Here is a 25,140-nt window from a genome sequence, read left to right as displayed (position 1 = left end):
GATAGAGGTCATGGTTGGACAACATTGAGAATGTACGAAGTGCCACTGAATTGTGGACTTTAAAATGGTTCCTTTTATGTGATGTGAACGTCACCTTGATAGTGGTTGTCATAGTGTTTTTAAAAAACCGTAGTATAAAGGCGTTTCCCTTTTCCCTTCATAAAAACCGAGCTGATTTTTTTCTAATAAGATGGTATAATATTTTATCCCAACTATCAACAGATCCTAGAATGGATGAAGTATGGGTTTCACCTCCACCACAATCCCCTCCTTACTCCCAGATCATGTCGCCAGGGGCTGTTTCACGCCCTGAGAGTCACTGCCCACCTGTGGCATCAGGGTCACCCAACACCAGCAGACACCTCTCCGAAAGTGGGGCCACCTTCCAGCTCCCGAGCCCTGTGTCCAGGCGCCCCACGGAGGAGACTGGCAGTCAGGCTCCACGGCTGCTACTGCTGAGGTTTAGGACAAGGATGGCCTTTTAATATCTTTGTCCAAGCTGAATTGTTCTACTTTGTCTCAGTTTTCCTGGAAGACGCTCCTTTGTTTTCAGAGGAGACAAGAAGCCCACCTTCTGTTCATCTTTGTTTTCAGTTCACAGGCTGAAGCTGGCTGACATCAAGGTCATCGGAGCCCTGGGTGATTCACTCACGGTGAGTTACTGACAGTGGAAGGAAGGGGCAGGAGAGGAGACAATCTTGGTCAATAGGAGAATCTCACTCCTGGACCTTAAGCGTTGCCGTCTCTGGTCCCAACCTCAGTCCCTCCCCACCTCCATGCCCACCCTGGAATCCGGCATTCCCTGGCCCATCGTGTTTTCCCACCTCCATTCTAACCTCATCCTTCCTCTCCTAACATGGGAATGAAGGAGAGAGCAGGAAGTGGGGGGGCCCCAGAAGGAGCCCCTGAAATGAAAGTAACCTAGCCCAAACCGCACAGCCTGTCGGTGGTGGGGTGTAGGGCCCCTTCAAAGACCCGGTGCTTCGTTTTGTCCATGTAGGAAAGCGAAGGGAAGGTCCCAAGGGCAATGGGATGATGGGACAGGAACGAGTACTAATGGGGGAGGGGTGAGAAAACCGGGGTCAGTGGAAAAGACAGAGGTACTAACGATGACCCAGACTACGTCTGCAGGTGGCTGTGGTGACCTCCCAGGCCCAGCAAAAAGCTATCCAGAAAAAGCAGAATCAGGTCCTTAGAGAGCCAGGGTAGGGGGGCTCTGAAGCTCTCGAACTTCAGGTCCACAGTGACTCATTACAGAGGAGTCCAGCTGCTGTTCTCTGGATCAGTAGAATCGAGGGCCTCCAGCTGAATTTTCCCCCAAATACCAGCTGACACCTTTCATGTCTGTGGCCTCTTCACATTGATATGATCTCACTCAATATCCTCAACGAAATCCTGGGCCATATGACTCTCCTCAAACTGAAACCAACAAAGGAGGTGAAGCCGGTTGAAGCGAAGTGAGTACCGCAGCCAATAGCTTGTAACTGCTGGGTGAGGACAGGACTCCCAGGTCCTGATTCTGAGGCCAGAATTCTTTCCCTGCCCTGTAGCCGTCTCCTCCATGACCCCTCAGGTACTCTTCACCCCGAAGGCCCTATGGCTCCTAACCTTCTGGGAAGGACAGGCAGCACGGCTCATCCTAGCCACTTCCTGCTGGGTGTGGCCTGACGCAGCTGGAAATGCCCTGGCCGTCCAGTGGTTAGGACTCAGCGCTTTCACCACTGTGGCCCAGGTTCTATCCCTGGTCGGGGAACTAAGATCCCAGGAGCCGAGGTGTGGCCAAAAAAAAAAAAAACAAAAACAAAAAACAGAATCAGCCCAGCTGTTCAGGACTACCTGGGGAGGCAGCAAGGCTCCTCTCCCGGAGGCCAGCCCTCCCCACAGGCTGCCTGGGAGGCTAGCCCTTGGCATGACCTTTGGAATGGCTCTGCTGGGAAATAACGTGCTTTAGGCAACGGACGTGCACCTGCAGAGTGTGTCAGGGTGTGGTTTTAAAAGACCCCGCTCTTTCTTTAGCTGAGGAATAGGTACGTGGCGTTTCATTTTAATTTTTCCAGTTGTACATATGTGAGACCTATTCACATCAAAGGATTACAGGATACTTCCCTTTCTGATACAGTTCACGACTTTTAAAAAATGAGGAAAATGGGGCCCTGAAATGTGTCCTCTGGAAAAGTGTACACTGCAGTATAATTTTCAGAGCGCTTCTGCCAGCCTAGGGTCCGGGCAGGGTTTCTTAGGGTGAGGCTGCCCTTGGAGGGCCCCAGAATTCCCAGCGGGAAGTAGCACTCGTTTCTGACGAGGCAGGATGCAGGTCAAGACGTGGTGCTCTTAAGACGCTAGATTCTAAAGTGCTGGACATTCCGGCCCAGCCAGGACGAGAACACAGACCCTCTGGTGAGCAGGCAAGGAATTCACCCCCTTGTGGTTCCCTTTCAGGCAGGTAATGGGGCCGGATCCAAGCCTGGGGACGTCCTGGACGTCTTAACTCAGTATCGAGGTCTGTCCTGGAGGTAAGTGCAGGCGTGGCAAGGCCCAGAGACGCCCCGTCGCAGGGCAGGGGAGGACCCCTGAGCATGTAGAAAACAAGTTCTCTAGCAGAAGGATGAGTCAACCTAGTGCTTTTCCACGAGAAATTTCTAGGTTTAATTTAAGGAAGGTATTTATCAGCTTCCCCAAACCAGATATTCCCCCAAAACAAGCCAGGACCTGAGCAGGAGTTTAGGGGAAAAACTACTCAGACGTTTGGGTTGGAAAAGTTTGGGCTTGCCTTTCTCCCTCTGGGCAGTCACCTCAGCAGGAGGCAGCAGCCTTCAGAACCCGGGTTGTGTAGGAGCCCCAGCTGCCCGCTCTGTGTGACCTTGGGTAAGTTATTCAACCTCTCTGAGCTGGTCTCATCTTTGACGCAGAGACAATAATACTGCCTTAGCATTGTCGCGAGGCTTACAGAGAATTTAAATGCCCAGCACCGTGCCTGACACAAAGGTAGGTATAAATGGTAGCTGGGATCATTATTAAAGGGCCTTCATTTTACAGATGATGAAGCACGGCTCAGAGAGGGCAAGTAACCTGTCCAAGGTCACACAGTCAGATGGTAAGAGAGCAAAAAGTAGAGTAGATGACTCCTGACCCCTAATGCAGCACGTCCCCCATCGTGTATGTTTTGTGCAGGCTTGTTCCTGCTCTGCCTGTAATCAAACCCAGGCAGCCCCAGGCTGCGGGGAGCAGCGCTCCTGCTTCACCTCTGCTATGAAAGCCCAGCTCATGCCAAGCAGGAGAGGGCAGGTTCGGTGTTCCCTCAACCTGGAATCCAGCATCTCTGGCACCAGCTTGAACCTGAGCGTTGAATCCCTGGCATCCTCCCTGGCGATGCTACACAGAGTTAAACCCCAGACGTTTTGAGAACCTTTGAAATGTTCCCAGACATACTTGGCAGAGAATGAGGGGATATGGAAAAGTAGGGAATCCAATCAACTCTGGAATGCTGCTTATTTTCATGCCTAGAAACCCATCCAACTTTGATTTCCTTGGAATTTTAGAAGCGGCTCAGAAGATGGGTTGCTCTCTAGAAGATACCCTTTAAAAACCGGGTTTTCCCCAAGCCAAACAGGACGAGAAACATGAAGGCAAACTTTTTTTTTTTTTAATAATGCACAGCTGCAGTGGCTAGTCGGCGCTGGGCTGGGCTCTGCCTCCAAGGAAGGGCCGTTTCCCCTTTGGAAGATGGGGCTGAAGAGGCCCACTTAATTCCCCTGCCTCAAGGTCAAAGCTCAAAGTCAGCCATGACGGTTTAAGCCAGTTTTTTGTTTGGACGTTCTGGTTTGTGGGGCAAAGGAGAGAGAAGTTACTGTATTCTGGTTTTTCAGTTTTTATACAAAAATAATGAGGAAAGGGCAAGCCCCAAGCCCCCAGGGCGTTTCTCAGAAGGAGCAAGTTCTGTCTTGGTGGTGTCTGAGGTGTTTCAGCGTCGCTGGCCGTTTTAACCTTCATTTTCTTTCTTGTCCCCACGACGACGCAGCGCGGGCGGCGATCAGAACCTCAGCAGCGTCACCACCTTGCCCAGTAAGTACGCGCTCCCGGGCGTCCGGGGCGGGCTCGCCGCCGCCCTGCGCGTTTCTGCAGCTCCCCCTGGCGACGGCCGCGGGCTTGGCAGGGAAGGGTGGCAGGAGACAGCAGCGTTCGGCAGGGGGCGCTGCTTCCCCGAGGCGGTCGCCCTGCTCTGTTGCTTGAGAGCGATTAAAGCCTTTTTTTTTTTTTTTAAGAGAAATTGTATTTGTCCGAGGAAGGAAGAGAGTAAGAGGGAAAGAATGCTGAGGCCAACCCTTAGTGCAAGTTATTATTAAGAAATGATTGAAGAAGGAAATAAAGGAAACCCATGTTTGCTTTGCCTGTCATTCAGAGCAGAACACCTTTCGGGGAGGCGTTGATCTAGGCTTGGGCTGTATTACGCACCACTGCATACAAAGACGTTGAATTCCTGGTGTTGGTTTAGGAAACGCTGCTATTGCAGCAGTGATGATGAAATTACCTTGTTCAGGCTCTGCAAACACAGCCATATTTGGGGTGCAACCTTTTCTTTAAATTACTTCATCAACAACCTGTTCGGAATGATTTTTTTTAAGCCTGACTACATTCTTTGAATGGTCTTATTCATCTTTTTATTCTCCTTAGTGCATGCACAGTGCTTGTTCTTAAAGTACGCGTACAAAAAAATGTTACAATTGAATTATTTTCCCTTAAAATCTTCTGGCTAACGATTTTGCCTGAGAGGAATTTAATCGGTCCCATTCTCATTTACTTTTCTCGTAATTATCCCTCTGTAATATATCTTTAGCAGCTAAGAAATTATTTGAGCTTTAAGTCACCAAGACTTTGATGATAAAGGTGGTTTGATCGCCACATGGGCAGAACTGGTTGGATTTCATGCGTGTTATCTGTTCTTGCTATTTGCAAATCCTGTTGATTTTAAGTAGGTACAGTTCTGTGGCACGAGTACTTCCCATCTTCCTTATTTCTAGGTCCACACACAAGAGCTAGGAATAAGCTCCGCCATCTCTAGGAGATGATTTGGGTTGCTTTTGCTTTTTTCTCTAAATATGTAATCGCTTTACTGAGATATAATTCACATAACATAGAATTCACCAATTTAAAGTACAATTCAATAGCTTTTAGTACATTCATACAGTTGTGCCACCATCACCCCATAAACTTTAGAACATTTTCATCACCCCCAGAAGAGACTCCGTAGCCACTAGTGGTCCCTCCCCATTTCTCCTGGGCTATGAGCTGGGCCAGCATACACAACTTGCTGGGCTCTCTGATTCCCATGCTATTGTGGTTGATAACATGATTGGAAATCATCTGACTCAAGATCTTTCACTAAAATGATTTATAAAATATTAAGACAGCGTCATCTGGGTGGACGCCCTGACACGCTTAGCCCAGCAGTGGAACATTGCCTGTTCAGACTTCCTTACCAGAGTTGTGAAGACAGATTGGCTGTAGGGACTGGATAATCCATGGAGAAATAATCACGTGGCAATGTGTTGGAAAACTTATGAGAACATAGGGTCAGAACAGAACCTCAGTTCAACTCCCTATTCAATGTAATCCAGCAAATACACCCATGCTGGGTGCTTGGGAAACAGGAGAATGAGGTGAGGTCCCTGCCCTGATGACATCACTGAAGTCTCTTTAGGGACACGTCTCCCTAAAGACAGACATGTGTACCAATAATTATAGCCATGTACAAAGTTTAGGGGAAAATAAATAAGAAGGCTGTTACCCTGCCTTTTGAAAGAGGGCTTTAAGAACTGGAATTCATCAGATAAGAAAAGGGGATTGAATGTTCCTGGCAGAGGTAACTGTGTGCACCAGCAAGTTCTTGTCCTGTCCAATGAGTAGTGCCTTCTGTGACATTCCTGATAGGTACCTAGCTAGCCAATGCTGGATGCTTCCAGTAATGGGGAGTCTGGGACAATCCCTTCCGTTTTCAGATAGCTCGAGTGATCTCGCAGCTCTTCCTTCTACTGAGTAGATCAGAGTAATTGCCATCCATTGGTACGATGTCCCCAGAGCCACAAGGAATGAGTTCAATCCATCTGTGTTGTGTAGGCCCTGTAGCAGTGCTTGGTTGGAGAGAGTGCTCTGCTGGATGGCATGATGCCTGAAAGTCCTGACTGACACCTAGCCAGTTCCTTTCCCACATCCTAGTGGATTGTAGGTCTGGGGAAAGTACCCTCTAACACGAGCTGAGAGATCAGGTTCTAGCCTAGGATTCTATTCTTAATAATGTATGACTTTTAACAGTTCTCCTAACCTTTCTGAACTTTAAGTTCTTCTTAATTCGGTGCATAAACATTTATTGAGCCCATGCGAGGCTCAGGGGTGTACACAGACCCTGTCTCAGGAGTTTTCAGCCAAGCTGGGGGGGATTGCAGAGTGAAAAGTGTAGCTCCAGCATGGTAAAGGCATTAGAATGTGTGAGATTGAAAAGATGAACCAAATCAGCGAGCAATTAGACTGACCAAGGTGGATGGTGGGAAGAGAGCCTAAAACTCAGAAATGAAAGAGGAGACATAAGTATAGAAATAAAAAGGATTATGAGAGAATACGTTGAACAGTTGTAGCCATACAATGGAATATTATTTGCCAGTAAAAAATGAAGTACTGATATGAAGTACTGATATGTACTGAATGAAGTACTGATACATGCTAAACGTGGATGAACATTGATAACTTGCTAAGTGAAGGAAGCCAGTCACAAAGGACGTGTTGTATTGTATGGTTCCGTTTATATGAATGTCCAGAATAAGCAAACCCACAGAGATAGAAGGTAGATTAGTGGTTGCCATGGGGCTGGAAGAAATGGGGAGGGACCACTAGTGGCTACGGAGTCTCTTCTGGGGGTGATGAAAATGTTCTGAGGTTTATGGGGTGATGGTGGCACAACTGTATGAATGTACTAAAAGCTATTGAATTGTACTTTAAATTGGTGAATTCTATGTTATGTGAATTATATCTCAGTAAAGCGATTACATATTTAGAGAAAAAAGCAAAGCGCCCGAGAGCAGCACCTTAACCAGACTGGCGTTTATCCAGCACTAATTCATCGAGCGCCCTTGTGCGCCGCACACGTGGTCCGGCATCAGCCTGCTGGACGTTTTGTTTTGGGGGCCAAGCGAACAGTAAGGGTGAGGGCTGTGGGGCGGGCGCTCTGCTTTGTCGCCAGCACCCCCTGGCACTTACCAAAGGAATCTGAAGATTGCCTTGGGGCAGTGATGACGAACATCTTTTCCTTATATTTCCAGACATCCTCCGGGAATTCAACCCTTCCCTGAAGGGTTTCTCTGTTGGCACTGGAAGACAAAACAGTCCTGGGGCCTTCCTAAACCAGGCCGTGGCAGGAGCCCGAGCTGAGTGAGCAGTGGAGCCTTGCGGGTGAACCACACGGGTCCCCGGGAACCTGGTCGGGGGCTTAGCCTAGACCAGGGTGTATGGCTAAAGGCTCCGGATTTGGTCCAGGGGGAGGATCTGAGGGTCAAAGGCTGGACTGGGCGGGCTCTCTTGGGGGTGTCCTCTGCTGTGGGACGCGGAAGCCTGCTGGCTCACCCACCAACCGTGCCCTCAGGAGCTAGTCACCGTTGATTCTGATGCCAGGTACATACTTTGAGCAAATTCCTTTGCCTCGTCTGCAAGCCTGATGTTCACATAAGACGCAGCCGTAGGTGGACTCACGGAGCCCCAAGTCTCACCACTCTGTCAATGCTCCGTCTTGCGTGTCACCTTCTCCCTCTTCCTCAGACTTGCTTTTCAGGAGGCTTTTTCAGGCTCCATGCTTTGCATCCTTCCTGGTTCATGGGAAGAGCACCAGTCCTGGGGCCAGCGGGAGTGGGGGAGTGTCTGAGTCTGAGCCCTGGTTTCTCCCCTGGCCTCTCTAAGCCTAGCCTCTAAGAGATGGGGCTGAACCTCTCCCATGGGCCGGCTGGGAGGCTCAATGCCGTGTTTTTCGGTGTGTTTTTTTAAACATCTTTTATTTCTTTAATGTTGTATCTATCTGTTTGTTTATTGGCTGCGTTGGGTCTTCGTTGCTGTGCACGGGCTTTCTCTAGTTGCGGCGAGCGGGAGCTACTCTTGGTTGCAGTGTACGGGTTTCTCATTGCGGTGGCTTCTCTTGTCGTGGAGCACGGGCTCTAGGCCTGCAGGCTTCCGTAGTTGTGGCACAAGGGCTCAGTAGTTGTGGCACACGGGCTCTAGAGCGCAGGCTCAGTAGTGGTGGCGCGTGGGCTTAGTTGCTCCGCGGCATGTGGGATCCTCCCGGACCAGGGCTCGAACCCGTGTCCCCTGCATTGGCAGGCAGATTCTTAACCACTGCGCCACCAGGGAAGCCCTCAGTGCCAAGCTGAAAGTGAAAGTTCTGGTGAGCTGTAAATAGCACAGACAGGGTGGTGGTCCCAGCAACAGTGCAGCAGGGCTGCAGGACCCACCTGGGGTAAACTGTTAGCGAGCAACAGGACCACTGAGTCGTGGGCCAGGGGCACTGGATGGAGGGTTCCAGAGAGCGGGGTCAGCTTTCCTGGGTCCTACAGCTCCATTTCTCCCCACCATCCCAGAACCCTGAGTACTTCTTTGGGTTTGCTGCCAGTCAGAGAACCAGTGAGTGCCACATCCAATGTAGGAAAAATAAATGGAAAGGTCCTTTTTGTTTCTTAGTCCTCTATTTCTTCCAGAACAATCACGAACTTTACTGTGTAGTTCCTAGGGATTCCTATGTTTAGGTTCCTAGATCCCCGACATCATTCTCCCAGCTCTCAACACCATCCTGAATCTACGAGTCCCTGACTAGAGTAAATCTTATTTATTCAGGACAGGAAAGGGGACAGATTATCTGAAGCAGAGATCATACGAAACCTAATAGGTTTTATAATGAATTCGGTGGCTTCATTTTCCTTTTGGTGGGGCGGGGGTGAAAGGCTACAGATTTACTGCTTAAAATTTTAGGCTTACGTTAATATTACCTTAATCTTGCTTTTTTCCAAGCATATTTCAGCTGGTGGTGTAAGAGGAGAGGCAGTTCTAAGCATGATTAGGTCAGGAAGGCATCCAAGAATGAAAGCTTAGCTGAAAGCATAAATGTAATGAAAAATGGAGTGTGATTCACATGGCCCCGGATTTCTTCCCTGATTTCCCCAAGGCCTTGGGGCTCGTTCGTGTGAGTCATTTATTTGTCCAAGCATGTCCTGTGTTGTAGGGAAGAGTTGGGGATTATTATTCCAGATTATTATTACTATTCCCATTACAGATGAAGAATCTGTAGCCCAGAGAGATGAAGTGGCCTGAACAAATGCCTTATCTCGACCACGTGGTCTGTCATCTTTGTGCCTCCAGGCTTTACCACAGGTCCACTAATGACCCTTCATGTGTATATAGCCGTGTGCAGTTACATAGTACCCTCACGTTTGTTATCTCTTGTGTTCTGAACAGTAACTGTGAGATGGACAGAGCAGAGGCTCAGATGCCCATGTTTTCTGAAGGATGATCTTGAGGCTCAGAGCGGCCAAGTAATCATCCAAAACTCTGGTCCGTAGAAAGAACAGCAGCCCTGCTAACTTCAGAGCGATAGATGAGGAAACTGAGGCTCAGAGAGGTGAAGGGGTTTACCCAGAGTCTCCACCCAGGTGATCTGATACCTAGCCTATTATGACTAAGAGCAGGCCAGTTGGGCTAATACTTAAGAGAGGAAGAGGGTGACAACTAATGTTTCCTGCTGAGTCCTGTGCCAGGGACTTTAGTGATGGTGATGGTGGTGATGGTGACGATGGTAGAAATAATTCAATGGGTTGTTTCTAATATGGATGTTTACCGTGTGCTCTTTTAAGTTCTTTCTGGGCACCTTATTTAATTCACCCAACATCTCTGTGAAGAAGGTATGCTTGTCATCCCCATCTTCCAAAGGAAGAAACTGAAGGTTTGCAAGGTTAAGTACTTTGCCGAGGTCTCACAGCTGGTCAGGGGTGGAAGCAGGATTCAAACCCATATGCTGCCTGGCACCAGGAGTGGCTCTTACCCCACGGGGCTGCTTGGCTCGTCTCTACTAAGACCCATTAAGATGGGGGGGGGGCGGTTATCTCCTATCTTTTGGATGAGAATTTAAGTCACATTCCCACAGTTAGCAAGAGGCAACTAAATGTCACACCCAGGTGTGTCTGACTCAACCATGTCACGTTGAAAGTGAGGGCACCCTTGCGGCTGAGGTCTTGGCACCTGCAGAGATAGCCATGTGTGGCATGGAACACTCATAGGCAGCCCTCTGTTTGTCTTGAATGAGCCTGGCTTGGAAGAGAAAGAAAACTATGAACTCCAATACGCCAATCAGAAAACAGTCCCGCTAACAGTCACCCCCTCATATGTAGGGTGCTCTGCCCTTCCCAAGGCACACTCACGACTCCCACCCCCAGCAGAGACTGAGTGGGGAAGGAGCTGTGTGACAGGGCATGGTCTTCAGTCCAGTTTTCCTGCTACATATTCCCGATTTCTCTGCTAAGTCCCCTCCCGACCCCGGCTTCACAGCCCCCGCTGGTCACATGACTTCTTCCTGTGTGTGCCTGCAGGGATTTACCTGTTCAGGCCAGGAGGCTGGTGGATCTGATGAAGAATTACGAGGTAAGTCTAGGGGAGGTGGCACCTGAGACCACTTGAGGTAGGATGCCCAGAGGAGGGAGTGGGTGGGAGGATCATAGAGACAGAGAGGGTCAGCTCTGGGGTGGGGGTGGGGGGGACAAGGCACATGGGAATCCAGAGAGGCCACCTTTAAAACAACAACAAATGATTTAGCATCTGTGACCTCTGACCTCAGGACCCACAAACCAAAGAGCAGAAATGATTAATGTCCCCACTAAACCCTCCTGTGTGTGAGGACCCATCCCTACAGCATTCAGCTCTTTGTATTTTCCTGGACTTGACTCTGGAGCAAGGCTTTTACTTGTTTGTTTCCTGTTCATTTCAGGATATAAATTTTCAGGAAGATTGGAAGATAATAACCCTGTTTATAGGAGGCAACGACCTCTGTAATGTCTGCAAAGACCCGGTAGGTCTCCAGGCCCTCACCCAGGACTCCTCTGGGAAGGATTTCCACCCCGGGTCGCTGGAGCAGTGCAGCTGGGTTGGGACTCGGCTGGCAGTCGGGCATGGACCCAGCCTGGGCAGTGTATCCGGGGCCACACAGACACCGAAACACAGGCTCTGTCTGTGATGAACTCACACTGCCAGGGCAGGGAGGTACAGACAACTCACCATCCTGAGGTGTTTCTAGAGCTGGTCTGGGGTCAGAACTGCCGTGGGATTTGGGGGGCTGGGGGAGGGAGGGGCGGCGTCAGAGGTTTACAGAGAGCAGGAGACTTTCCAGCTGGGCCAGACACATGAGAAGCTTTGTCGGTGGTGGGTCTAGCTGTGGCCTGGGAGCACCTGTCCCAAGGGGTGACCCTGCCCGCCAGACCCCTCAAGGCCTGTCTTCCTGGCATCAAAGTCACCAGGGTCAGGGGGTTTCAAGCTACAATGCGAAGGGCCCACAGTGGGGCCTGGGGGCTGCTGGCTGCCAGGGTGGGGCGGGGCGGGAGGTGGGACCATGGGTCCCTCCCCCACTTCCCTTGAGGCTTTGATCCATTTGGTAGAGCAGGCTCTTGGCTAAATTTCATTCAGACACTGGGTTCCACTGCTCTTTTAAAAAGTTTGAAGACCACAAGTATCGAGATCAGGGGAAATCACCATTAAAATGTATTTATGCTTGGTGGGGGGGTTTGCAGGACCCTCTTCCCCTCTCATAATCTCCTTACGTGATTTGATCGAGCTTTCGCTTCCCAGGCACTTGAGGTTCCATCAGAAGTGATCAGCCCCTAGGACCAAACAGTGTTCAAGCTGTAGGAGATCTTAGAGGTCCCCTGCTCCGACACCCCAGTTTAGAGGGGCCCAGAGGTGTGATGTGCTGTGGCGAAGGCCCCACATCTAGTTGACGTGAAGTGGATCCAGAGCTTTCCGTAGCTCCATGCAGAAGAAAGAGTGTTTCCCTGAGGGTCACAGCCTTCACCTCAAGCCTGAGGACCGTGGGGTGAGGGTGGAGGCGAGGGCCCCAAAAGATAGCCTGTGTTTCAGTGTTGCCCATTCTGCCTGAAATACAGGGAGGAGGGGACCCAGGAGAGGAAGTGGTCCTGGTCTACTGAGAGGTGGGGCGATGAATGGGGTTAGAGACATTTCCTCTTCCTGCAGGTCCGCTATTCTCCACAGAAGTTCGTGGACAACATCGGGAAGGCTCTGGATATCCTCCATGCCGAGGTACAGAGGCCAGGCCACACGGCCTCTGGGCAGCTCAGCCGCAGGCTTCCTCCTTGGGCCTCAGTCTTAGCCTGGAGGCAGCTCTGGCTTCCTGCGGAGACCTCCCTGCCAGGTCCGCTTCTCCTGGAGACCAGCGCAGACCGTGCTGTCAGTCCTGGCCCCAGCAGCCTGAACATATGCGTCAACAGGGAGCTGGGGGTGGGGGGGGGGAGAGGGGTGAAGGCTGTGGCTGGGGCCAGATGAAAGGCCACAGACCTGAAACCCAGCGGGAGACACCGGCCCCAGCCCCAGGTGAGAGGCTGGAGCAGCCTGGCCTCGATCCTCTTGGGGACGGACCTTGCCTTTGCTCAGGTGCCTCGGGCGTTTGTGAACCTGGTGAAGATCCTGGAGATCATCAGCCTGAGGGAGCTGTACCAGGAGAAGAATGTCAGCTGCCCGCGGCTGGTCCTCCGGTGAGTTGGAAGTTCTCCACCTATTCCTGAAAAAGCCATGGGACCCTCAGCAGAGAGTGACTCTGGTTAGTTAGAAAAACCAAGGGCAGGAGTGTGAGGAGTGCTAAGACCCCGTGGTCTAGCCTGGAGGAGACACCCCAGGACAGCCTTCCCGTACCCTCGGAGTTCATGCGTTTGCAACCCAATAGCTGCTATTGCCAGACAGCTCAGGACACCCTTCGGTCCTCCAGGGAGGGAAGAATAAAACGTGACGGATGGAACGAGCCTCTGTGGGCCAGTCTCACTGGCCACCGATAGGGCCTCCTTCTAAGTGTGCCCTGCCCCCTCCCAGAGGCCCAGCTCCAGGACAGAAGGGGCCTCTGTTCAGCATGGGTGCTCCAGGCTGGGCATTCAAAAAGATAGGGCTATTGTCACTTTCTAAAAGACAGGGTGGTCAAGTCAGAATCAGCATGGTCTAGAGGACGGTCTTATCCCCCGCCAGCAAGAGCCCGAGCCCTGGCCCCGAGGGGCCGCCTTCATGCCCAGCCTTCAGAGCCAAAGATGGCTCCCCTGCTAATGTTACCCAGGAGCCTCAGGAATAAGACGTCCCTCTACCCCAAGCGTGAACCGTTCCTTCCTGCAAGGTCGCCTCCGGACCATTAGCCCAGATCACAGTGGCTGTGCCCCCCACCCCCTTTCTCCCTTCCCCAGCTCTGTAGAGGCCTCCACCACTGCCCTGAGCGCATCACGGGATAATGGCCCGTGTGCCTCTCCCCCCAAGCCCTGAACTCTGTGTCCGAGTCACTGCCAGCACGGTGTAGGGGCTCTGTGGCTGTTTGCTGAATGACTGAATGAATAATTCACAAGGGCCAGATTTGCTCTGGGAAGTGAAGGGGTATCTGGGCTGTTCCCTGGAGATCCATGCCAAACCAGCCCTGGGGGCCTTGACTGACAGGTCCCCTGCGGAAGGCCTGGGGATGCTGTGGGCAGCGGGAGGATGGCTGCAGGGTGACACATGCCTGTTAGCACAGCTGGTGTCAGGCGTGCTATTTTCGGCTGCTGACTCATCCCCTACTCCCACTCTCTCCAGTCACTGGGCCCCACGGGGGGTTCAGCTTGTTCATTCCGTTTCAGAGCAGCTCACCCAAAAGTCTCTGGCTGCCCATCACTGCAAGGTCTTTAGACAATTAAAGGTAAAGTTTCAGAGTCCAACCTGGAATGGCCAAGTCCCTGGCTGTGGCGTTAGGAAGACTCAGGGCCGCCTTGTCCTGCCACCTCTCCAGTGCCCCGCACTCCCTGGCTCTCAGCTGTCCTGCCTCAGTGGCTGTGCTTTCCTTGGTGGCCCTGAGTCTACGCTGAGCCATCCTCACTATTATCACCTCCTCCCCCTGGACCAAAAGCCCAGATCTGCAGGTTGGCTAGTCAGGGCAGAGGTGTGGACTGGACAGAAGCAGCTCAACTAGGGATTAAGAGCTCAGGTTCAGACCAGGCAGACTTGAGTTCAAGTCCTGGCTCCCCCACTCAGCATCCGTGTGACCTTGAGAAACTACTTAACCATGCTGAACCTCAGTTTTCTCATCTATAAGATGGGGATGATGAAAATACATCTTCTAGAATTGCTAAGAGGATTAACCAAGTGAATACCCATAAAGCTCTTCGCACAGTAAACATTCAGTGTGTGTTAGCGTTGTTATTATTGTTGTCACTGTTATTTAAAGGAGGCATGCCTCATCTGTACCACACTGTTATCGAGCATTCATAAGGTAACGCAGCTCCGTAAAAGTCACTCCTGCAGGTGTCAGACGATGTAACTACTTCATTTTCATGGGCAAATCCAGGTCTGGGAAATTTTCTTCACTTCCATCTGGTACAGGTGACAGGTTAGCCAGCCAGGGCCCTGTTAGCACAGGCTTCTGGTACCTCCGAGTTAAATATATTCTGAATCTCAAGCCAACGCTTCTGCATCGTGCACTCAGCCGGGGGTCCTGGTGGATGGGGGCATCTCTTTGGTTTGGCCTGCAGGAAACTGTGTCCCTGTGTCTTGAAGTTTGATGATAACTCAACAGAACTTGCCTCCCTCATCAAAGTGAACAAGAAGTATCAGGTAAGCCGGGAAAGGGTTCCAAGACTGCACAGCAACTGCTGTGTGGTTTCATCCCTCTGCTTAGAAAACCAACAGACACTTAGGTTATGTTGACCCCGACTGTGTGTGACGTTACCACTGACCAGTTTGCAGATTTTAATACTTCCCCCTGCCCCCCGCCGCAAGACAGCAGGTTCAATGTATTTGATTCAAGTTACAGAGCCGAGTCACTGAACACACGTCACCAAATCTCAGTTCCCGGCCTTACACGAAAATGAGTATTTCCAATTGTCCACGGAGAATGAGTATGAGGCTCTGACTCCTGGGGACGGGGTTGGGGGAACTCTTGCCGCCCAAGAGAGTCTGGAGGATTCAGTGAGAGAACATGCATTCCCTCTGCCCTCCCCTTCGGGGGGGAACAGGTGTTATTGGGGTGCACAGGGAGAAAGAAAGTCAGCAGATGCTCTCCCAACATCCTGTGGGGTGTTCCTTTTAGGCCTTCCTCCATCAAATCTTTGACCAGAGCAGCTGACTCCCTTGACTTTCTTGAGTTCTCCCCCAAATAATCATCCAGTCACTCGAGAGAGCAGTGGTAGTCTCCCAGCTCTTCTGAAGGGGGCTGCAGACAGCTTCCAGGGTGCATCCATCCTTCAAGTCCATGGACTCCCTGGAGCAGAACCCTTCCCTGCAGCCTCTTTCAAGGCAGCCGTATCTGCCAGCAGTGTCAGGGCTCAGGGGAATGAACCTCTGTTCATCGTCCTCTGAGGCCATCCCCCAGCCCTGTGGGTGACTCCCCAGCTGCACTTCCTTCTGCCGTGAGCAGGTGCCTCTGTCTCAGGTGAGGAAGCCCATGCCTCACCAGGAGAGGGAAGGCAGCCGAGGTTATGGCCACGAAAGCAGACCTTTTCCAGGTGCGGTTTGGGTGCAAGCAACAAGCGCTTATGCGATTCTGGTTAATTTATTATTTATTATTAATCCAGATGTATTATTTAAGCAGAATGCCTGGAAGAGCTAAGGTCAGAGGCCAAGCCACCAGAAATGGCAAGTCTTGGAATTCTAGGAGCCAAGCCATGAGAATAAAAGTCAGGCCAAGGAACTAGTCCAGTGGAGACACCCTGGACACCACTGTCACTGCTCTTCTAGGACCTGGATGCAGCTGCCACCCCCAGCAGAATGGATTCTGTGCTGTCCCTCTGCCTTTCTATCGCTAGCTTCCAAACCAAAGCCTGAAGCGGGAGCATCTACTGGGGGACACGTGGGCACGTGTGAAGGGCATTGGGAAAGCCAGCATCTGGGTTTCTCACCTTCTGCAGTGCAAGTCAGGCTGGTCTTCACACAGTGGATTTTTTTTTTTTTTTTTAATATAGGAAGTGAGTCCAGATGCTGGGCAACTAAAGAGAAGGAGGACTATTCACAAAAATGGCCTTCACTGACCTCTGTAGATTGGCCAGCTGTTGTTCCCAGGTCTGATCTTGGTTACCATGGAGACCCTGATCTAGCATCCTGGACAAGCTCACAGCTCAGCCACATGACGCCGTCATGCCCTCTCTCTGAATCCTCTGACTCTCTACTTCCTGCTGAAGCTATCATTCCATCCTTCTCCTTGGAGGTGCTCATTGCTGTTAATAACCACCGTGTGCTAGGCATTCTCCACATTATTTCCTTTATTTCTCAAGAGGTGCGAGGCTCCACTGTGAGCCATTATGGCTGACCCACGGAGGCACTAGCAGCCCTGAAAGGGACTTAGGGATGGCCCAGGCCTCGGTGAACATCCTCCACTTACAGATGAGGAAATAGAGGTCCAGAGAGGGAAAGCATCTTGCTGAAAGTCACACACCTAGTTAGCGGTATTGCACCTTCTGCCTTCCTCAAGGCTCTGCGTGTAACTGGAAGAGACTCCCCCCAGGAGGTCAGAGGTGAGGTATCCCCAGCATGTGGACTCTTTTTCTGGCTGACCCTGGAAAAAGACGGTGTTCTTGATGTCATGATGTCTTCTGAAGTGACTGCTGTAATGTTCTGGGTGTGGAAGCCTGACTTCCCCCCCCCAGCCAAGGTCCTGGTCCAAATGATGGAAACCCGGCAAGCAGTGAAATGGCAGAGTCCGGGAGAAGTGGGAGCCAGAACTGGGGTAACTCGTCCTTGTGGAACTGAGCCCAGGTGGAAGCTATGAAAGTAACAGCTCTGTTACCTCCTAGACGGATCTGAGAATCTCAAGTGTGCACACACAGGAGCACACATGCTCACACTCACTTCATGCGTGAGTGATATAAATAGGCATTAAACGTCATTGTTGATTCACCTTTGATTTTCTGAACACATGTAGGACAAAAATAAATGTAAGTGTTCTCCAAAAAAGTCATTTAATCAAATTTGTACTCACCCCACTTCCACCCTAGTCTTTAATCAGAAGCTTTAAAAGAGGATCAAACTGATGGACTTGGATTTTTCTTTTTTCCCAGCCTAGGTCAAATAGATGCAAAGGCAGCAGAGGTTAGGGGCAGGGGTTGAGATAAAGCCTGATCTGAAAAGTAGCTGGCTCCTGCCTGATCAGTTGGGATTTTGCTGCAGGTTGATTTCACTCAAAAGTCAGACTGTTTAATTCTGCAGTGGAGAAAGAGTTCCCAAAGACCGGGCAGATGCAGAGAGAGTCTCCTGACCCCTGTCCCCCTTCCTCCTGCAGGAGGGGACTCACCAGCTGGTCGAGAGTGGGCGATATGACACAAGGGAAGATTTTACAGTGGTCGTGCAGCCGTTCTTTGAAAACGTGGCGATGCCAAAGACCCCGGTAGGGCCTCATGTATAAGTGGGAGCCACAGGTGTGCCCAGCTGTCTGAGCACCATTTGTGTTATGCGACGTCCCTATAACACAGCCCCTCTATTCTGTCCTGTGACCAGGAGGGGTTGCCTGACAGCTCTTTCTTCGCTCCTGACTGTTTCCACTTCAGTAGAAAGGCTCATGCCCGCGCAGCCCAGGCCCTGTGGAACAACATGGTAAGAGGACCGAGGTAGGAAAAATTATTCTCCTTCTGATAGGAAAAAGATTCCAGGAAGCTTTCAGAGGCCCATCACTCAGGCTGTGTGATTCCCTGCACAGCGATGACGATAAAGCCCATGTCCTCCGTCCCGCCCTCCCTTCTCCGGCCTCACCCTGCATCCTGGCTTTTCCATTCTTGCCACCCCTTTCTCACTCTGCATCCTCCTGCTTCTTGGTTTAGCTGGAACCTGTCGGCCAGAAGACAAGAAGGCATAGGTTTGAAGACAAGATCAATATCACATGTCCCGACCAGGTACAGTGAAGAGCGCAGCCTTGCCAGGGGTCTACCTAAAGCCTCTTTCCCAGCCTTTCGAAGTCTCTCATTAACGTTTCTCAGTTCCTTCCATCCCAGCTTCTCACCCCCACCCCCAGCTCTGTTCACCTACCCACCCATTCCAGACTCCAGTTAGCCATCCACAATGCCCCATCTGATTGGGCCGTGAAGGGTGATAGCCAGTGGCCGGGAGACCCTAGAGCTCTCCTCTGTCTCTCCATGTCCCAGCAAGCCCTGGCATAAGTCTGCACACGGCTGTCTCCAGCTGGGCAGAGGGACATGGCAGGACCAGCCAGATCTCATTTTGAAGGCCAGGGGTGGGGAGGACCTCAAGGGCGGGAAGGGACAGAGGATACCCCATCTCCACAGAGCCACTGTCCCCATGGTAGGATGGAAAGAGTGAGGGGCTGAGACCTAGAAGAATATCTTCTAGGATGGAGGTGGGGTTTGGGGGTGGGAGGTCCATTGGAAGCCGGAGCTAAGAAAGCAGACATTCAGCAGAAAGGCAAAGCAGATCTCCGAGTTCATTCACAAATGATCAGAGAGATTCTTGGACCTTTGCAGCTGCTCCCTCACCTCTGTCAGTTCCCCTAGATTCCCAGAGGGGTCCCAGGCCCGGCACGGGAACCCACTGATCTGGGGCTTGCAGGGGGCAGGACCTCAAAGCGCCTGGCTTTTCTTGTCTGGGCGGGAGGCGCCCAGGCTGCTGCAGGGCGGGAGTGGCATGGGGTGGGAAGGGGTCCTGCGAGTAGGGGACATGCTCTTGTATTAGCAGAAAGGGAGGCTCTGCTGGGAAGGGGCAGCGTGGGGAAAGAGAGGTGACCCAGCCACCTCAGCCAGTTGGGTGGGAGGCAAAGAGCAGAGGTGCTCCTTCCTGGGAGCCGTGCAGGGTTTATTCCGGTTGTTCAAGAGGTTTGCAGAGACGGCCGGGTACGTCCTGGGAGGGAGCCCAGGGGTCAGCCTGGTGGCAGGGGGCTTGGGAACGTGGAAAGTGTTTCTGCGCACCGGAGCAGAGCAAGAGGCAAGTCAGCTTGCTGCGGTGGCTCACCCTCCCGCTTCCCCTCACAGGTTCGGCCATTTCTGAGCACCTACAAGAACGCTGTGCAGGTACCCGCTCGTTGCTTCCTTTCGGCTCAGCCGCCAATGCAGTGGGCGGCCCCCGGGCTGGGACCAGCCCTGCAAGGCAGGGTGGGAATGTGGGCAGGTGTTCCCGATGGGCCGTCGGGGGGATTCACACTCTTCTGTGAAGTCCATCCACCTACACCTTCAGACAGTGGGGAGGGCAGAGGAGGAGCCATTGATAACAGCACAGATAGGGGGCCAGCCGGTCAACTCTCAGCCTCTCCAGACGTAAGTCAAGAGAAGCATCCCTCTCACAAGGCTGCTGCAGAAGCAGGGCTGGCATGCGGTGGGCTGGCTCGTTTTGCTGATGCCCTGATGTTTACACTGGATGGTGGGGGCCGTGTGCTGGGGTCTGAACTAGGTTAGCAGATGGAGCCCAGCCAGATTCTCAGAATCACCCAGAGAGCCTTTTTCAGATGTCCTGCTAGGCCCTCCCCAGGGTAGGGCCCAGGGATCTGTGTTTGTTAAAGCTCTCTGGTGAGTCTGATGCCAAGCCAGCCTCTCTGGCCCCTGGCAACCCTGAGATTCTGGGATTCTTTCTACACCCCTAGGGTCACGGGAGCCAGCTGCTGTGCAGTGACAGAGCCCCTTCTGCCTCGCCGCCCACCTCAGGTGAGCCCCCTGTGGCACAGCAGGACCCAGGGCCCCTCCACAAGAACTCACTTATGGCCAGGGCTTGCTTCCTGTCTGGCTGGTCGCCTGGGACGAGTCCCTGCTTTGTCCCTGTCTTCTGTAGTGAAGTCTGACCCAGCAGGACCCAAGGCGGCCAGGGTCCTTCCGATTCAGCCCGCCATCGGGAGCACACGCGGAGTAGCCACAGGAGCGCCGCCCTCAGCGGCCCGGCCTGGGGTGTGACCTTGCCCGGGCCCGGAGGCGGGGTGTGTGGTGCCCAGGAAGGCCCCAGAGGGAGCCAGCTCTGCGGGTTGCCCTGCGGCCCCAGGCTCTGCAATCACTGCTGCTGCCTGCCATAGGGCTGCAAAGTTCTCTGGAGTCTTCGGAAGAGACTTGGGGGCAGGGAAAGACCCAACATGACTATTCCTCAGATTCTTGGGGGAAATCCGGAACCCAGCTCTAAATGGGCCGTGCGTCGGGCTCTGCACCGCATCTCGGATGGGCCAGCGGCTATTTGGTCACGCACTCAGGTCACAGCTGGTGTCCCACGTGACTGCTGGCACCAAAGTGGTGGGATCCCACTGTGCCCTAGCATCCCCTTTCCTCCTCCCCCTCTCTCTCAGCACCTCTCCCTTCCCATAGGCCCAGGATCGTTTATTGTGCCTCTGATGGGGAAACTGTTTTCATCTAAGCTCTGCCTCTATGGCGCCATGGACGCTCAGTCCTGCACAGCCGAACACACACGCGGGTCGTGTTTCTGGTCTTGCTTAAAGCAAGAAGCCCTGGACTCTGACTGCAGCTTCCTTCGCGCAGACTCAAGTGTGTCTGTTTGTCTTTCCAGTGCACACCCTGAGACCTGCAGACATCCAAGTTGTGGCCGCTCTGGGGGATTCTCTGACCGTAAGGACGCGTGGGCCCCACGTGGCTGGGGATGGCTGTGTCGGCTCCGGGTCCCCGTCCTCCTGACCCCAGGCCCTGCGCTCCTGGCCTCTGCATTATCCCACCCCTCCTTCCTGACTCTGTCAGTCTGAGTGCAGGACAGTGGTTTGATTTGGCAGCCACTTTCTCCATCAGGTGTGCGAGGGGGACTCTTTTTCAGGAGCGAACTGAATTGTCTCAGGCAGTAGAGGTTTGGAACACCTAATGTCACCTTTTGAACCATTGCAAAAGTATGTCATTTTGACTTAAAAACTCTCCTAAACCTAATGTGGCTGCTCTTTTCCCTTGGGATTATACTTTACGAGCAGCTCCAACCTTCACATCCATTTCCTCTTTGCCTCTGCCCCAAAGCAGGAAAGGCTCCACAGCTGTGGCAAAAGCTCTGCTCTTAAGTTCCAAGAAATGGGGCCATTGTACCATCCCCAAACAGCACTTTCTGGCAGCACGGCCAAGGCCGTGAGATTGTCCTACAGAACGTCCCAGAGGGAAAGAGGAGAAATGTGCAGTGTATGAGAAATCTGTCCGCTGGGGCCCACGCAGTCTATGGGCTCTTCCTTCCTGCGTGTGAAGGACTTAGGAGCAGAATGCCGCTAATAATATTGTAAGTGTCTCACATTTATAAAGCACTTCAGAGGCTTCAAAACTGTTTTTGCAGCTATGATCCAATTTGCTCATCAAAACAATCCTGTGAGATGAGCAGGGCATGGCCTCAGCTCCGTAAGGAGGCAGCTGAGATTCGAGGAAGCCACGCAGCCGGGGAAGCAGCAAGCCCGGGCGTTCTGGCTCCCAGGGCAGCGTTCTGCTCACGCTACGTTGCGTGCGCGGAGAACACCTTGGGAAGCCCTGCATGTACACAGCCTCCCTTTTCTCTTGACTTGCTGATTTTCCTGTGGATTTTGATATGTTTTCAAAGGCTGGCAATGGGATTGGCTCCAAACCGAATGACCTATCTGATGTCACTACTCAGTACCGGGGGCTGTCATATAGGTAATGTTAACCCATGACCCCCTCCCACCCCATGCTCACCCGCAGAGATTGGCCGGGGGTTTGTCTCCTATAAATGCATAAATACCAAAGAGCAAGGACCAGGTCTGGAGGGGGCTTTCAGAAGGAAAACCTATATATTTCTGCCAAATGTAACAATTTGGTGAGTAGAGAGGGTATCTTACTGCTAATAACCCTTTCCTTTTAATTGTGCAGAAGGAGCACATCAGGGTACTTATCAGACTTCTGGGTCAACAGATCCAACATGAAATGCACCAGAAAAGCACCGAATCTCTGAGTCTTCACCTGCCCGTTTGCGTGTATAGGTGCACACGTAGATTCTCCCATGTCTCTTGTTTACTGTCTGTATGTATCGATTCATGTTGTTTATTCATGTTCTGTAGCCACACCTCTGCCTTTATGTACGTGCACACGTCTGTACAGAAAACTCCGAAACGCAGCACCCGCTTCAGGCAGAAACAACCGAGACAAAAATCACAGCCAATAGGTGTTGCCGAGCCCCTCCCATGTGCCCGTATGATGGAGGCGGGTGGGTGAGAGGAATATATGGGAAGCACAGGCAGATGCTTATGCCCAGTTGGCAAGTGTTATTTAAAAATAAAAGATGCCTGAGTGCCACAGGACTATAGAAGAGGGAACACCCTGCCCTGCCAGTTGGGATAGGAGGGCTTCCCAGAGAAGGTGGTAGCCAGTTACGCCTTGGGAGATTAGCAATTTGGTAGGTGAGAAAGGGCATTCCAGGCAGGAGGTAAGAAAGCTTAAGACGTGTCAGGAAAGTGGTTGGATGTGGATATTCTAAAGTTTCTTTCTTTCCTGATAAAGTTCTTGTTTACGAACCCTTCACAGTCATCGGCGATTAGCTCAGGATTCAAAACCACTAGAACACGGCCTACCACAAGAGGGCAGAGCGCTGATGAGAGGCAGGACAGCTCAGGCCGGCCCCCTCCCTTTCCTTCCGAGAGGTTCAAATGAAAGGTTTCTTCTAAGAAAGCGAGAGGGAACGGAGTGGGGACGACGAGGACAGTGCCAGAGAGAAAGTTTTTCCCGGGTGAGAGAAAGGCATCCTCACTCAGCCAGGAGCCACCCACAGAGAGGATCCAGGGCGTGGGTAGCGTGAGGACATCACCCCGCCTAGAGCTGAGCCAAAGGCCTCGCAGCTCCCGAGGTCCCACACACCCTCCGCCAGGTGGGGGGTCTCTACCGGGCTGCCGAGGGACAGAGTGGAGGTTGCCTCCTGACCACTGGGCCCCAGGCTTTACTGAGGCTGCAGCAGAGAGAAAAGCCAGAGGGAGAGCAGGAAAGCAGAGCTTATTACAGTTGAAAAAGCATGAGGTTGTGGCCGCTTTACTTAGTCTGAGCTAAAGAAGGCCGTGGCCTCACATCCTAGTGTGGGAAAACAGAAAATACAGCAGACAAGCCAGCCAGCGATGACACTGGTGTAGTCAGGGGAGTGAGGTGATCTGCCCAGCTCCGCAAACAGTTCAACTGCTCGGATTCCTGGGATTCCGATAGAGACAATCTTCTGCTAAAGGTCTCTCTCTGCAGCTGTGGAAAAATTCAGCCATTGCTCTTTGTTTCTTCCTATGAGTGAGGTCCAGTAAGGCCTGATTTTTCAATCTTCTGGTTCCAATTCCGAGGCCTTGTGTGCTCGGTGGCTGCTGTCCCTTTAAAACCTTTATTCTAAATGTTTCAAAGACCTGCCCCAAGACCCATGTGCGTTAAAGATAGGAGCTCTTCCTGGTCAGAGTCTGAGAGACAGTTTGACACTTGATAAAGTGGGTAGACTAGGGTTTCTCAAAGTGTGTTCCATAGAACACTAGCCCCAGTCTTTTATTTTGGGGAAAATATTTCCTACCATATCCTTCCTCGGGGGAATTCACATACATGTTAGCATACTGAAGGCTCTGAGAAGCCGCCCTACGTTGAAGAGATCTGTTTAAATTGTGTCTGTTGAATCCAGTGTTTCCCTTAATCCCAGAACTCTTTCTTTGTTCATAACTCTTTCTCTGTAAATGCCCATTAGCATCCCCTGGGAAATGCCCATGCAGTAGACTGATCTGAGAAAAAGCAATTTTCTGAAGCCATTAAAACTTCCGGATGGGAAATATGAGGCAATTAATGGATTATAGGTAAATTAAGAATGCAAATCGAGCCTCTTCCTCCAAGGAAAGAAAGTGGAGAGAGTGGACCTCACGGAGTCAGACGGGGGAGAAGAATTTTTGGTGGGTGGGCAGCTGTGAGCAGGGCCTGCAAGAAGAGGTTTGGCTGTGAATATTTCCAAGGCCCCTTGACCTGTAAGGATCACACAGCAGTCAAAGGCCCCAACTCTGGGTAGCTTAACGGTGTGGTAGGCCCAGAGGTCTTCAGAGAATTGCCTTTCCAATCGAAATGTTTGCTTGGTTGGACTCATTCAAAGGACAAAATTAATATTTATCCAAAAATGCATTTCTTTGTCTTATTAATTAGGGGGTCAGTCTCATGTTATTGAAACTCCTCCAATAGATGTTATCAAGCATCTTCTCTGCATCTCTCTGCACACTATGGGTGACTAGGGAACAAAGCCCAGCCTTTGAGCTCATGGTGTCATACAAATTACATTAATCTGAAGGGTCTCGTGTAAACGAGCTGTTTCATATGGGTCTGTTTTCTTTCATGTTTCACACAGTTCCGATCAGAGCGAGGGCTTTCATATTTTTGTTCCTCCATATTTATTTGTATAATGCTCTCTTTTCTCCTGGAAACGGGCTCAGAGAGATTTCTGTAGCCTGTTGGTCTTGATCAGCTACCTCACTTGTTTTAGAACAAAGATAGCTTTAGGCAAGAAATTACAATAGAACGTACTTGATGTGCGTGTGTTTACGTATATCTCTGTGTTTATATGTTGACTGAAGGAGAAAAGGAGGCAGAGTTAGAACACAGCGACTGGAGGAGGTATATGGCTTTGTAATTTCCTGCCAAGTGAAAAGTGTTCTGATTAAGTGCTTTTAGTCCAGAGAAGGAAGGATCAGGAAGCAGCTAAAGTAGTAGCTTTATACAGAGTTGGGAAAGGATCAGAAGTGTAAAAAAAAATGCCCAACCAAAGGCCAAGTTAAGTTCAGACATTGGATGGAGGTAGGAGAGAGATTCCTGAGTGAGATAGAAAGGTAGGGCTTACCTGGCTTCTTTTTCTCTCCACCACTGAGGTTCTTGAACCTTTGACTTAAGCCCCTGACCACCATAGCGTGAAATAGTCAACTTCATTCCAAGCCTTCCCTTGAACGAAGAATAGCCAAGACTTTGATTCGTGGCCTGTCCTTTGGAAGGTTCTACTGGT

General features: G+C 51.4%; 1 protein-coding gene across 1 annotated transcript in view; it reads left to right on the top strand.

Moving 5' to 3' along the window:
- The window catches only part of PLB1 (phospholipase B1), a 123,577-nt gene that overhangs the window by 58,208 nt on the left and 40,229 nt on the right, over positions 1–25,140 (top strand). Inside the window, exons 18-32 of the mRNA XM_069541256.1 lie at positions 595–653; positions 2,440–2,513; positions 4,019–4,062; positions 7,311–7,419; positions 10,611–10,662; positions 11,006–11,086; positions 12,679–12,779; positions 14,781–14,862; positions 17,522–17,626; positions 17,737–17,832; positions 18,057–18,128; positions 19,218–19,256; positions 19,823–19,883; positions 20,725–20,783; positions 21,736–21,809. Of these exons, the coding sequence (XP_069397357.1) occupies positions 595–653; positions 2,440–2,513; positions 4,019–4,062; positions 7,311–7,419; positions 10,611–10,662; positions 11,006–11,086; positions 12,679–12,779; positions 14,781–14,862; positions 17,522–17,626; positions 17,737–17,832; positions 18,057–18,128; positions 19,218–19,256; positions 19,823–19,883; positions 20,725–20,783; positions 21,736–21,809 (1,108 nt within the window). The remainder of the gene's footprint in view (positions 1–594; positions 654–2,439; positions 2,514–4,018; positions 4,063–7,310; positions 7,420–10,610; positions 10,663–11,005; positions 11,087–12,678; positions 12,780–14,780; positions 14,863–17,521; positions 17,627–17,736; positions 17,833–18,056; positions 18,129–19,217; positions 19,257–19,822; positions 19,884–20,724; positions 20,784–21,735; positions 21,810–25,140) is intronic.

This window comes from Delphinus delphis, chromosome 12 (assembly GCF_949987515.2).
Source record: "Delphinus delphis chromosome 12, mDelDel1.2, whole genome shotgun sequence".
NCBI classification, from domain to species: domain Eukaryota; kingdom Metazoa; phylum Chordata; class Mammalia; order Artiodactyla; family Delphinidae; genus Delphinus; species Delphinus delphis.
Note: the sequence above shows the minus strand (reverse complement) of the source record. Positions and strands in the feature narration are given on the sequence as shown.